Genomic DNA, 13,946 nt, shown 5'->3' on the forward strand with positions numbered 1-13,946 from the left:
AACAAAACTGGTGTATGGGAACCTGAACAGTTCCCTGTGTTACCACACAGCTTCATGGAGGTGAAGACATCTGTGGCGTGCCCCTGCTACCCCCCAGCCCAGACCCTCCAATCTCTACAGTAGTGACAGGGGAGTTACTTAGTGCCTATATTATTCATTAACAGCATACAAAGGCATCACTGCAAAAGGAACAAATACCAACTAGTGTTTTTAGCAGTTTTGCTTACCTAGACAAAGTAACTTGTTTCAAATGTTTAAAGGACAACCACAAAAAAGGTGTTAATAATTTAGCTACATTCTGTAAGTTTAAGGTGCTAGTTAAACATACATTGTACTTTAGAAATGGACTGCTATCAGAGAAGTAAAGACAGGGTTGGCCCTAATGAATCCTACAATGTATTCTTACATCTTTGGTACATCACAGTAACAACTGAGTGTCACTATTACCTGAAATTGAAAAAATAGTTGAGTTATACATAAGAGTTTGAAATCATATTTACTTCAGACATTGTGAAAAAGAGTTCTCTGAGGATTCAAGATGCTGCTACATGAAGTGCTGCTGTTTGAGGAATCGCCTCCCCATTGCTGGGGAGCAAGTCTGCTCAGGGTAACTACAGCAGGCTAAGACGACAGGAGGCTACAACTGCTCTGGGCTGAACAGGCCTTTAGCACAGTATCTTACTCATTCCCTATTTGGAGGATGAAGCTGTAGAATCAAATTACTTATTCTTTTAAAAATACATATATATGTTAAAAAACATAGAACACACCTGTGGTTTTGCCTGGCTTATCTCTCCCTGGCCCTGTCCTATCTTTTTAAGAAATTTTGTGTGGTTGGGTGCGGTGGCTCACATTTGTAATCCCAGCACTTTGGGAGACCGAGGCAAGTAGATCCCTCGAGCGCAGGAGTTTGTGACCAGCCTGGGAAACATGGCGAAATCCCATCTCTACGAAAAATTTAAAAATTAGCTGGGCATGGTGGCGTGTGCCTGTAGTCCCCGCTACTGGGAGGCTGAGGTGAGAGGATCACTTGACCCCAGAAGGTTGAGACTGCAGCGAGCCAAGATCGCACCACTGCACTCTAGCCTGGGCAGCAGAGTGAGACCCTGTCTCTGAAAAAGAAAGAAAGAAAAATAAAATAAAATAAAAATAAAATGAAACTGTTAGAAAACAAATTTTTTTTGGTCCGGCTGGTTTGATGGCGCTGACCCTGTGTCCCAGGCTCCTGGGATGGCCAGAGAACTAAGGCTGGCCGGAGTATTCCTTAGCCCTGCCCTGCCAAAGAACACAGGCTGATGCAGAGATGGGCATGTGCTGTAGGTCAGGTCAGTGAGAGGCATTCCTGGGCCTGCTAATGGAGCTAAGATTGCACTTTTCTGATCATTTTGCCAAACTGGCAGATCAAAGGTGCTGGTGGCCATCTGTACCACTACTGGAGAAGGCTGGCCTGAGAATAAAACTAGCTTCAAGTCCAATTTCTGATTAAGTGTTTGAGCACCTGAAGGGGTATGCTAGAAGCCAAACCTGTTTCTGGACTTTTAATTATGTAATCCAGTAAATTTTTCCCCTTTTTTTGAGACAGAATCTCGTTCTGTCACCCAGGCTAGAGTACAGTGAGGTAATCTCGGCTCACAGCAACCTCTGTCTCCAGGGTTCAAGTGATTCTCTTGCCTCAGCCTCCTGAGTAGCTGGGACCACAGGTGCACACCACCACGCCTGGCTAACTTTTTGTATTTTAGAGATGGGGTTTCACCATGTTGCCCAGGCTGGTCTCGAACTCCTGAGCTCAGGCAATCCGCCCACCTAGGCCTCCCAAAATGCTAGGATTACAGGCATGAGCCACTGTGCCTGGCAAATTTTTCCTTTTTAATTTAAGTTATTTGTGTTTACTTTCTGTAACTCGCAACCAGAAGCATCCTGACAAAAAGAAGGTATGGCAAAGACAAAGATATTTTCCAGAGATAATTAGGTGTATAATGACTTCATCTCATCATATTCTACGCTAAAGGTTTTAAAAGCATCTCAGTCACTGTGCGACAGTCATCAATACTAAAATACATTTAAACTGAACAGTATAAAGAACATACAGCGGCACACTCATTCACTCTGGAATTGTGCATCAAATGCAGAAATTCCCACCGAGAATTGGGACTGGAGAAATAGCGATAAGAAGATGAAGACTTGACTTTTTTTCACTCTATACACATCTAAAACAAAACAAGAATATTGCTTCTGTAAGTGAAACGGGTGATTAAGAAAGCTAAAAACAGGGTCGTGCACAGTGGCACATGTCTGTAATCCTAGCACTTTGGGAGGCCAAGGTGGGAGAAGTGCTTGAGGCCAGGAGTTCAAGTCTAGTACGGGCAACAAAGTGAAACCCCATCTCTACAAAAATAAAAATAAAAAAATTAGCCAGGCATGGTGGTACGTACCTGTGATTCCAGCTACTTGGGAGGCTGAAGAAAGAGGATCATTTAAGCCCAGAAGTTCAAGGCTGCAGTGAGCCGTGCACATCACTGCATTTCAGCCTAGGTAACAGAGCGAGACTTGGTCTCTCTCTCTCTTTTTTCAATTTTAAGAAAGAAAAATTAAAAACAGGCAGAGAAATTTTGGTCAGAGTACAAACCATAAGAGGATGAGTAAACTCTGGAGATCTAATGTGTGTACTGTATGCCTGAAATCTGCCAGAGTATATCTCAGGTATTCTCATCCCACACACCAAAAGACTAAATTATGTGAGGTGATGAATATGCTAATTAGCTTGATTAGGTAATCATTTCATGGTGTATACATATATCAAAACATTACTTTGTACATCTTAAGTATATGTAAGTTTTATTTGTCAATTATTCCCCTCAATAAAGCTGGGGGGGGGAGGCGGGAAAGAGTTGAAAACATGATCCTTGAAGACTTACTTCATAGTGTTCATATTCATCAAGGTTAAATGAGTTGAAATTAAGGAAGCCATACTGCATTGCCTAAAATCCAAAAGAAAGCTTTTAAGAACAAGGATGCAAGTAAGAAAACAGTTTCCTATCCAATTTCAGAATACTAAATATCAGGGGGCCCCCCCCAAGAAAGTATTGTCATAATCAGATTACTTTCCCTTGAACAGCTTTCAAAGGAAGTGGGAAGCATCTTCTAAATGCTTCTTTTATATGGAAATTAGTTATAACTATATATAATGAGTTTGTTGTGTTTTGTTTGGATTTTGTGAGATATGCTTTTTTTACTTTCATTCGCCAATCACCCTATCCATGCACTGTTAAGTAATCATGCCCTGAAAGTAATCCTCTTCTCTTACCAGATCACCACCACCCTTGGTTGAAAATTCAGAAGTTTAGGATTCAAATATAATACACAACCCAATGGTCTCTACATCAATAAGAAAGAGGAGAGAATCCATGGGCTAGTTTATCTCAAACAAAGCCCTCATACTTCATCCATATCTTCATTTTCAACTTCTGAACAGTCTTTAATCAATGTTCCCTAAACTAAACAGAGCTCTGACATCAACACTAAAATAAAAAATTTTAAGGAAAAAAGTTATTCTTTCCATAGGAATAAAACAAAACATTTTCTGTCCTATCCTATAGCTTCACTCTGTGTGACAGCATGCAGAGTATGCTAACCAAAATAAGCAGACTGTCTATTTTCTGAGACAAGGACAAACAGAGCTGGCGGCCTCTGAGAAATGTCCTCCCAGCTTGCTGATCACTGAGACAAACAGGAGGGAAGCAAGAACTCTTGATCCACAAGGTATTCTTGGTTCAAAGAGGGGGCTTTTGTACACCCAGTTTTCAAAATGTAAACTACTGAAATACAAATGTAAAATAAGGAGGCTAGAATACCAACTAAAAGGGTCTTCATCTTATATAGTTATTTTAACACTAATCCCAAGACTAAGTCAATCACAAAATTTATTTCCTTAACTTCAGTATATTTCATGATTTTGGACTACAGCTATTCCTAATAGAATGAAACAATAAAAAAGTAGTTTATAAGGAATTCCTATTTTCCTTTGAATTTCACGAGGTGATCTTATTGGAAGTGGATCACACTGAAAACATAATTACATTGATGCATGTTTCTTCATATATGCAATATTCAAAGTCAGTCACAAATAAAAAATGTTGACACTGAAAATCAGAAGCTAGTGACCCTTAAATAAAACTAAATATAGTGGTTGGGTGCAGTGGTGCACGCCTATAATCCTAGTACTCTGGGAGGCCAGGGTGAGTGGATCACTTGAGCTCAGGAGTTCGAGACCAGCCTAGGCAACATAGTGATACTTCGTCTCCACAAAAAAATACAAAAATTAGCCAAGCATCACAGAAAAAATAAAAATTTAATTAAAAAAACCCAAAATATAGTAGGAAAAGGGCAATCTTTGACCTATCATACCAGCTAATTGACTTCGGGTGCAATACCCAATTAAAAAAAAAAAAGCCAAAACATAACAACAGAAGCTGCGATATGGTGTTATAATAATAGATCATTTCCAAAGCCCTCAAAGCTTTGCTCTTCTCTTTTTAAAGGTGAGTGTACCTACCGGCACGAGCCCACCTGGCAGGGGCTGCAACTGCAACCAGAAGGTACCATTTACCCCTGTTGCCCTTTGGTCTCCACATTTCCACTAGTGGCCCGTACCTGCCCACACTGAGGGCCCACGGAGCCGCCTCAGAGCCCATGGCAACCACCCCAATCAGCTCCATACCCCACAGGCACTGGATTCAAATCCAAACAAATTATGTTCCCATACCTCACTGATTGATACAGGAAAAAAAGTATACTAATCCGTTTCTGAATTTGTATGCTGATTAGTCGTCTCGTTTTAAGACATGTCAGTCACAATTCCCAGCAAGCCACCATGTTTCATTATACAAGAAAGTAAACCTGGGTTCCTTTTGGCTCTAAAAGCACAAGTTACAGAAAACATGAGATGCTGTCAAAGGCTTATTTGATCTATGGGCTACTGATTTACCATTCTAGTTTCTTGTGCTGTCCTGACATTAATACCAGGACTTGCTGCACTGTGTAACCCCCGCGGACCCTGTTCACGTAGAACGTGATGGGCATGTCCCCTGGAATCGACACAGCAGCCCTGGTCATAACCCCAAGAAATCACTTGGAAATAGTTTGACAAAGCAGCCGTGACCCACTTAGTTTCATAGAAAACCGTATAACAAACTAAATGAGGCATTCAAATTCTGTTGAACTAGAAACTGAATGCCTGGGGAAACAGGAAGTGTTTGACAGTGACTGGGTTCCGTCTGTGGTGATCGTATTGGCGGGAATCAGGTATGTAGAATACACAAATCAAAGAGAACTTACCAGTAAACCAGTCATCCTTACTTTTGTTCTTTTAGATCACAATATACTCAAAACCAATTCTGGATCTAGAACCTAGTTGTATAACTCTTATTTTCCCTGTTTCTTAAGTGACTTTTCCCCCAACTCATACACAGAAGCGCTCAGAAATTCAGAATAAACCGTTTCCTGGTTTGGTCTCATTCTGACATTAGTTGGGAAGTGAGTACACCTCTGTCACCATACACATCTTGGAAAAAACGCTAACAAAAAGATCTCGGGAAGAAGGCCTAGTCTTCTTGGACCACGTGTTAGTTCCTCAACACAACACTGGGTGCATCCTACATGTCACTTACCTTCTTTACTGCATGAAAACAGTCAAGAAGTGTAATGTAGAAATTGCAGCTTCCATAGGCAGCATCTCTGAAACCCAAAAGTAATAAGATACAGGTCAGTTCCTTTTCTGCAATGACACTTACCTGAGACAAAGCTGACTAGAATTTAAAATCAAAGGTATACTCAGAACCATTATCAAGAAGAAAAAAATCTTGTCTTTTGACTTTTTAAATAAAAGATAAATCAATTACAAATTTCACTGCAGTTTCTACCTATTCCAATAGGTACTGTTTCATGGGCCTGGATCAATAATGACCACTTTCTAAATTTCAAATGTTCTCTCTAGATTATTTTTGGCTTTAATAGCTGAGCTACCTTCTTGAATTCAACAAATCAATACCTATCTCTCCCCCTAAAAGGGCAAAGCATTTGAATTTTTTCTTTAAACTGGAAAATACCATACGAAAACCTTACTGGGAAAGACTGCTTTTTGATCCTGTAATAAACATATGTGTATGTGTGTCGAAGTATACGTGCATCTGTGTGTGTGTGTCTCCAACCAAGTATGACAGAAATATTGAGAAATCAAGGTCATATTTAAAACACTAGGTAGAAGGTCATAAGCATTTTGTTCCTATCATTATGCTAAAGACTTTTACCCACGTAACTAGATAACTTCTGGGTTTTTTAACTTTTTTATAGAGATAACGTCTTGCCCTGTTGCCCAGGTTGGGGTACAGTGGTGCGAATTCGCTAGCTCACTGCAGCCTCAAACTCCTGGGTTTAAGTGATCCTCCCACCTCAGCCTCCCCAGTAGCAAGGACCACAGGCATGTACCATTGCATCTAGTTAACTTTCTTTCTTTTTTTTTTTTTTTTTTTAAAGGTAAAGAGGGAGTCTCATTAAGATACCCAGGCTGGTCTTAAACTTCTGGCCTATGCTGGGCATGGTGACTCACGCCTGTAATCCCAGCACTTTGAGAGGCCAAGGCAGGTGGATCATGAAGTCAGGAGTTCAAGACCAGCCTGGCCGCGACAGGAAACCCCGCCTCTACTAAAATATAAAATTAGCCGGTATGGTGGGCGCCTGTAGTCCCAGCTACTCGGGAGGATGAGGCAGGAGAATGGCGGGAACCCGGGAGGCGGAGCTTTCAGTGAGCTGAGATCTGGCCACTGCACTCCAGACTGGGCGACAGAGCAAGACTCCATCTTAAAACAAAAAACAAAAAAAACTCCTAGCCTCAAGCAGTCCTGTCACCTTTTTGGCCTCCCGAAGTGTTGAGATGACAGGTGTAAACTGCTGTGCCCTGCCTTCTTCCTGATTCTTTTTTTTTTTTTTTTGAGACGGAGTCTCGCTCTGTCGCCCAGGCTGGAGTGCAGTGGCCGGATCTCGGCTCACTGAAAGCTCCGCCTCCCGGGTTCCCGCCATTCTCCTGCCTCATCCTCCCGAGTAGCTGGGACTACAGGCGCCGCCACCACGCCCGGCTAGTTTTTTGTATTTTTTTAGTAGAGACGGGGTTTCACCGTGTTAGCCAGGATGGTCTCGATCTCCTGACCTCGTGATCCGCCCGTCTTGGCCTCCCAAAGTGCTGGGATGACAGGCGTGAGCCACCGCGGCCGGCCCTTCTTTCTGATTCTTAAAGGACAGTAGTAATACCAATGAAACCACAGGAACTAACAAGTCAACTACCTTCCACAGGATCACTCTAGTTTTGGGAAAGTGCTTATATTACTTTACAGACAACTCCATCCACCTAAACACTGCATCAACACATAGCAGTAATCTTACTATATGAATCTCTTAATATCAAGTAAGGTTTTACCCAGAGAAATAACGCACCCCTGACCCCTACCTGCTTCTCCTTTTTGGCTACCTTGAGCCATTACAAGATGAAATTTTCTGGAATTAGGCAACATAAACATTAATTTAATTATGATTAAGCTAGGCGTGCAGAAAAACTGTGCCTGTCTGAATGGTACTCATTTGCTTCCGGGGAAACAGGGTTGCTGGTGGAGCCATCACTAATTCCCCACCTTATCTGGGCCTTCACACTGTAATAGTTCTTACTGTGAGGCAGTTACATACATATATGTAAAACCTTACTGCTGCACACTTAAGATTAGTGTTTTTGAGGCCGGACGCGGTGGCTCACGCCTGTAATCCCAGCACTTTGGGAGGCCGAGGCAGGTAGATCATGAGGTCAAGAGATTGAGATCATCCTGGCCAACATGGTGAAACCTTGTCTCTACTAAAAATATAAAAATCAGCTGGGTGTGGTGGCACGCACCTGTAGTCCCAGCTACTTGGGAAGCTAAGACAGGAGAATCACTTGAACCCGGGAAGCGGAGGTTGCAGTGAGCCAAGATCGCGCCACTGCACTCCAGCCTGGTGACAGAGGGAGACTCCTATCTCAAAAAATAAATAAATAAATAAATATTAGTTTTTGTTAAAAACGATTAAGTTATACATTAACTTAAAAGGGGAAAAATAAATATTCAACAAATGTTAGAATAAAAATTAAACCACATTTTAAACTTTTAATTCTTGCTCAAACCTTAAGAGCCAAGAATACAGCAATGAGGGAAAGAAAAGGCATCCTTTTCAGCTAAAATCGTCTTCAATGTTACTTACTGAGCTGCTTATAATTACTGAGCTATGGCCGGGCGCGGTGGCTCACGCCTGTAATCCCAGCACTTTATGAGGCTGAGACCGGTGGATCACGAGGTCAGGAGATGGAGACCATCCTGGCTAACACGGTGAAACCCCGTCTCTACTAAAAATATAAAAAATTAGCCGGGTGTGGTGGTGGGCGCCTGTAGTCCCCGCGAGGCTGAGGCAGGAAAATGACGTGAACCCGGGAGGCGGAGTTTGCAGTGAGCCGAGATCACACCACTGCACTCCAGCCTGGGTGACAGAACGAGACTCCATTTCAAAAAAAAAAAAAGAATTACTGAGCTATGAGAACCTTCATGAGGACGGAATGCAGGGTCTTGTTTTGTTTTCTTTTTTTGAGACAGGGTCTCCTCTGTTGCCCAGGCTGGAGTGCAGTGGTGCAATCATGGCTCACTGCAGCCTTGACCTCCAGGGCTAAAGCGATCCTCCCACCTCAGCCTCTGGAGTAGCTGGGACCACAGGTGCACACCACCATGCCTGGCTAAGTTTTTATGTTTTTTGGTAAAGTTGGGGTTTCACCATGTTGCCCAGGCTGGTCTTGAACTCCTGAGCTCAAGCAATCTGCCTGTCTCAGCCTCCCAAAGTGCTGGGATTACAGGTGTGAGCCACTGTGTTCAGCCGACACAAGGTCTTAGAACACACCATTTTTGTTCTATAAGGTTCTGAATTGAAAATTTTCTCTTCTACATCCTAGAAAAGGTCTTTAACCTAAAAGACCATGACTTTCCCAACACCTTATTGGCAATATTCAGAAAGAAAAAAAAACAAAAGGACTTGCAGCGGTGGTCCCCAGGCCAGCAGCACCAGGACCACCCCACCCATCAGAAATGCAAATTCTCAGGGCCACCTCACATCTACTAATCAAAGTTCTCGGGGTAGGACCAGGTAATTTGTGTCTTAACAGGTCCTCTAGATGTCTGTGATTGTGTTCAAGTTTATGAACCACTGACCTACAAATCAACACAAATCCTGGTTTTGTAGAAATAGGGTGTTCATGGAATAAAGAACCCCATAGGTAGAGAAACGAAGGCAGGAAAATGGAGTAGTTTAGCCTAAATCAAATCAAAATTACCAACGGAAATGGGGTAGACCCTCAAGTTGGATGCCAATGATTTTAACCATGTCTCCTCTGTGAAGGACTGATTATCTTCTTTTATTTTTGAGACAGAGTCTCCCTCTGGAGTGAGTGCAGTGGCGTGATCTTGGCTCACTGCAAGCTCCGTCTCTCGGGTTGACACCATTCTCCTGCCTCAACCTCCCGAGTAACTGGAATTACAGGAGCCGCCACCACACGCAGCTAATTCTTTTGTATTTTTATTAGAGACGGGGTTTCACCTTGTTAGCCAGGATGGCCTCTATCTCCTGATCTTATGACTCACCCACCTTGGCCTCCCAAAGAGCTGGGATTACAGGCTTGAGCCACCACGCCTGGCCTGATTATCTTCTCAACCTACTGATAATTATTTTCCAATCAAGTTAAAGGCGTGTTGATTCAGTCTCTGTGACATTTTGACAAATTTCTTCAACGCTTTCTCTTTTCTTTCTTTCTTTCTTTTTTTTTTTTTTGAGAACCTACTGTGGGGCACAGCCCCGCTCCAATCTGTGATGATTTCACAAGCTTTCATCTGGGCCCTGCTGAAGTCCTGCCTCATACATCATAGAATCTGAATATACGACAAGAATCTTTGTTCACTCAAGTTCATTTCATTAGCACCTCCAATTTTAGACACACCCACATCACATCTTCCTCCCACCGAGCATTCAGTCTTCTTCCAATAGGCAGAACAGCAACTCTGAGGCTCGGTTTATAAGCCTTGGAGAGTGGGGAGGGATCCTTGTCACCAAGATCATTTAACAGATTTGGAAAACACATAAGAATCAATAAAGGCGCACTGCTTGGAAACTGCACAACAATGTCAAATACTAGTTTTAAAGAATGGCAACTTTCATAACAGCTCGTATTCACCACAGCCAAAAACTGCAAATGACCCAAATATCCATCAAAAGGACAACAGGCAAATAAATGGTGGTATATTCATAGACTGGAATGCCATAAAAGCAAAAAAAAGGATGAGCTACTGATACCTGCCACAACACAGGTAGATCTCATAGACATTACACATGTGAAATCCAGTTGCCACCTCCCCAAAATGCATACCAGTTATCTGAAGTTCAAAAGCAAGCAAAACTGATAGTGATAGAAGTCAGAGCAATGATTAGCTGGGGGTGATGACTGACTGGAAAGGGGTAGGAGGGAATCTTCCAGGAGACAGATAATTTTTTTTTTTTGGGACGGAGTTTCACTCTTGTCGCCCAGGCTGGAGTGCAATGACACGATCTCAGCTCACTGCAATCTCTGCATCCCAGGTTCAAGTGATTCTTGTGCCTCAGCCTCCCAAGTAGCTGGGATTTGATTACGGGTGTGCACCACCATGCCCTGCTAATTTTTGTATTTTTAGTAGAGACAGGGTTTCACCACATTGGCCAGGCTGGTCTCGAACTCCTGACTTCAGGTGATCCGCCTGTCTCAGCCTCCCAAAGTGCTGGAATTACAGGTGTGAAACACTGCACCCAGCCAAGACAGTGATTTTTTAAAAATGTAGGTAAATGGCCGGGCGCGGTAGCTCACGCCTGTAATCCCAGCACTTTGGGAAGCTGAGGCAGGAGGATTACGAGGTCAGGAGATGGAGACCATCCCGGCTAACACGGTGAAACCCCGTCTCTACTAAAACTACAGAAAATTAGCCAGGCATGGTGGCAGGTACCGGTAATCCCAGCTCCTCAGGAGGCTGAGGCAGAAGAACTGCTTGAACCTGGGAGGAGGAGGCTGCAGTGAGCCAAGACCACACCAATGCACTCCAGCGTGGGGTGACAGAGGGAGAGTCTGTCTCAAAAAAAAAAAAGACACGGTCTTGTTCTGTTGTGCAGGCTGAGTGCAGTGGCATAATCAAAGCCCACTGAAGCCTCCTAGGCTTGAGGGATCCTCCTGCCTTAGTCTCCCAAGTAGCTATGACTACAGAAACATGCTACCATGCCCAGCTAATTTTTTCCCCCCCAAAGAGAAACGGTCTTGCTATGCTGCCCAGGATGGTCTTCCTGGCCTCAAGCCATCCTCCCGCCTCAGCTTTCCAAAGTGCTGGAATTATAGGCATGAGCCGCCATGCCCGGCCTGTACTATGTGTTTTATATGCAGGATGTCACTTCATCCTCAACCCCCTCAGGGAGATTTTATTATTGTTTCTGTTTAAAAACTAGGAGACCAAGGCTCAAATCTGTAAAAGACCACAGAGATATCAGTAGCAGAGCTGACAGCAAAACTCCCATCTGATGTCAAGTCAAGCTATTAACAAATACACAATACTATCTCTCGAGAAAACAGGAAGCAGAGGCAAGCCCCCTCACACAAAAACAACTAAGAAGCAGAGATAATACCAGAGAACAGAAACACACACTGTTCATAACAATGATCCTATGACATTTTTTAAAAATTAAACTATATTTTATACTATTTAATCATGCAGACCAGACACAGAGAAATATTTAATATAACTCAGTAAGAAATCATATATACACACGCACTTTAAAACTCCGAGGCTCACCCCTGTATTCCCAGAACTTTGGGAGGCCAAGGTGGGCGGATCACTTGAGGCCAGGGGTTTGAGACCAGCCTGGGCAACATAGTGAAACCCCGTCTCTACCAAAAATACAAAAATTAGCCAGGTGTGGTGGCAGGCACCTGTAGTCCCAGCTACTGGGGAGGCCGAGGCAGGAGAATCACTTGAACCTGGGAGACGGAGGTTGCAGTGAGACCAGATCACACCACTGCACTCCAGCTTGGTGACAGAGCAAGACTCCATCTCAAAAAAAAAAAAAAAAAAAAAAAAACTGTCTAGATAAATCAAATACCTAGTATCTATGATAGAAGAGATTCAAATTTCACAAACCTGAATGGTTTCTAGTTGAGTCTTGTCTTTTGGAGAATTACTGACTGATGCTCCTGAGACCACAAGGAACTAACTTCATTTCTCAGTGCCAAACTTCAACAATTTGAAACATAGCAAGGCAGTAAGCAATGCTTATTCTGTTTTTGGCACCTGTATTTAAATTAACTCAAAACGTCTTTTTTCACATCAGCAGTGCCACACTGTGTGAAATGTGTGAGCATGTTCCTATTTCAGGACCTTGTGCTGTAAATGTAAGAGTGGCACCGCAAAGGATTATCATTATAAAGAAGAGTTCTACAGAACAAATGTCACTACATCAGGAGATGACCAAGGTGCCTGTGACTCAAGACCAAAAATACAAGCATTTCTTTTAAAGGAAGAATGTGGTTGCTGTTATGTTATAGGTTGAGAAGAAGAATTTTCCAGCTTAGAAAATGATCTTTATCTCCCCGCTTCCCTTCCTACCCACCTCAAATAAAAGAATACTTAAGATGAGCCATGACCTAGCAGAAAGGGATGATACTGGGTTCAAGCCAATTCTAATTTGCTAAATCACCGATCTTCACAATCTTTCATGCAGTGTATTCCTGAAGTCTTCGGACTGCCCTGAGAAATTGTGATTTCATGGAGTAAGTCCACAGGCGGGCCTATAAAGTTATCTGAAAAGGAGATTCTGCCAATAATTCCAAGTACCTATGCCAAAGCTCATCTAAAATGAAGTCAGATTCACAAACTTCCTTTTTCACAGTCAGGGCCATACATTTAAAATCAGGCATTTGTGGTATATCCAACAGTCCTAATACGATAAACTAATGAACTAATTAGTTTGAACAATGAACTAATAAGCAGTAGTTATTAGTTCATTGTACAAGCAGTGAACTAATTTGTGAATGGAAGAACAAGCAGTTTTGAAAATATCAAAGTCTTCAATGAGTAAAATTATTTCACACATTTATTACCCATTAAGTACCTACCATACAAGTATTTACATTATAGAGCTATGTCAAGTATTTTGATAAACAAGCAGAAAAATTTTTAGAACTTAATTTGATTTAAGCACCAGTCTTCTCGAAATATCTTCAAAACAATCGCATGCTAAGCTTGAGATGAGGATGTCATCCATTCCTGTAGACATCACTATCTACCACCTCTGGGACGCAGTGACTTGACTGGTTTTTCTGGAAGTGGTACTGCATTAGCAACCTTACCGGCTGTCTCTACTGACTGTGTCCCCAGAAAAAAAAACGGGTTCATTTTGGTCCCAGAAAGTAACTACTGATTATTGGGAACACTTCTTCGCTTCTCAGGAACCACACTCTTCAGTGGGAGTTTTGAGTACCACAGCCCAGGATTCTCACCTGAGTACAAAGCCTAGGTTTTGGGATTTTGTTTTTGTTTTTTTTTGAGACAAGTTATCTCTCTATTGCCCAGGCTTGAGTGCTGTGGTGTGACCATAGCTCACTCACTGCACCCTCGAACTCCTGGGCTCAAACAATCCTCCAGCCTCTGCCTCCCAAGTAGCTGGGACTACAGGCACACGCAACCATGCCTGGCTAATTTTTTTTTTTTTTTTTTAATTTTTTTGTAGAGATGGGGCCTGTCTTTGTGGCCGAGGTTGGTCTGGAACTCCTGGGCTCAGGTAATCATTCCACCTTGGCATCCCAATATGCTGGGATTACAGGC

The 13,946-nt window shown here is 42.7% G+C and overlaps 1 protein-coding gene across 17 annotated transcripts in view; it reads right to left on the minus strand.

Moving 5' to 3' along the window:
* Positions 1-13,946, minus strand: part of CDC14B (cell division cycle 14B) — a 160,969-nt gene that overhangs the window by 76,838 nt on the left and 70,185 nt on the right. For all 17 annotated transcript variants that reach the window (XR_001895462.3, XR_004177775.1, XM_031654010.1 and 14 more), the window contains exons 6-7: positions 5,667-5,733; positions 2,916-2,978 (exon numbers count right to left, since the gene is read on the minus strand). Coding sequence is in view for 15 of the 17 variants with exons in the window: in XM_031654010.1 (XP_031509870.1) it covers positions 2,916-2,978; positions 5,667-5,733 (130 nt within the window). In the remaining 2 variants the exon portion in view is untranslated. The remainder of the gene's footprint in view (positions 1-2,915; positions 2,979-5,666; positions 5,734-13,946) is intronic.

The sequence above is a fragment of the Papio anubis genome, chromosome 13 (genome assembly GCF_008728515.1).
Source record: "Papio anubis isolate 15944 chromosome 13, Panubis1.0, whole genome shotgun sequence".
NCBI lineage: Eukaryota > Metazoa > Chordata > Mammalia > Primates > Cercopithecidae > Papio > Papio anubis.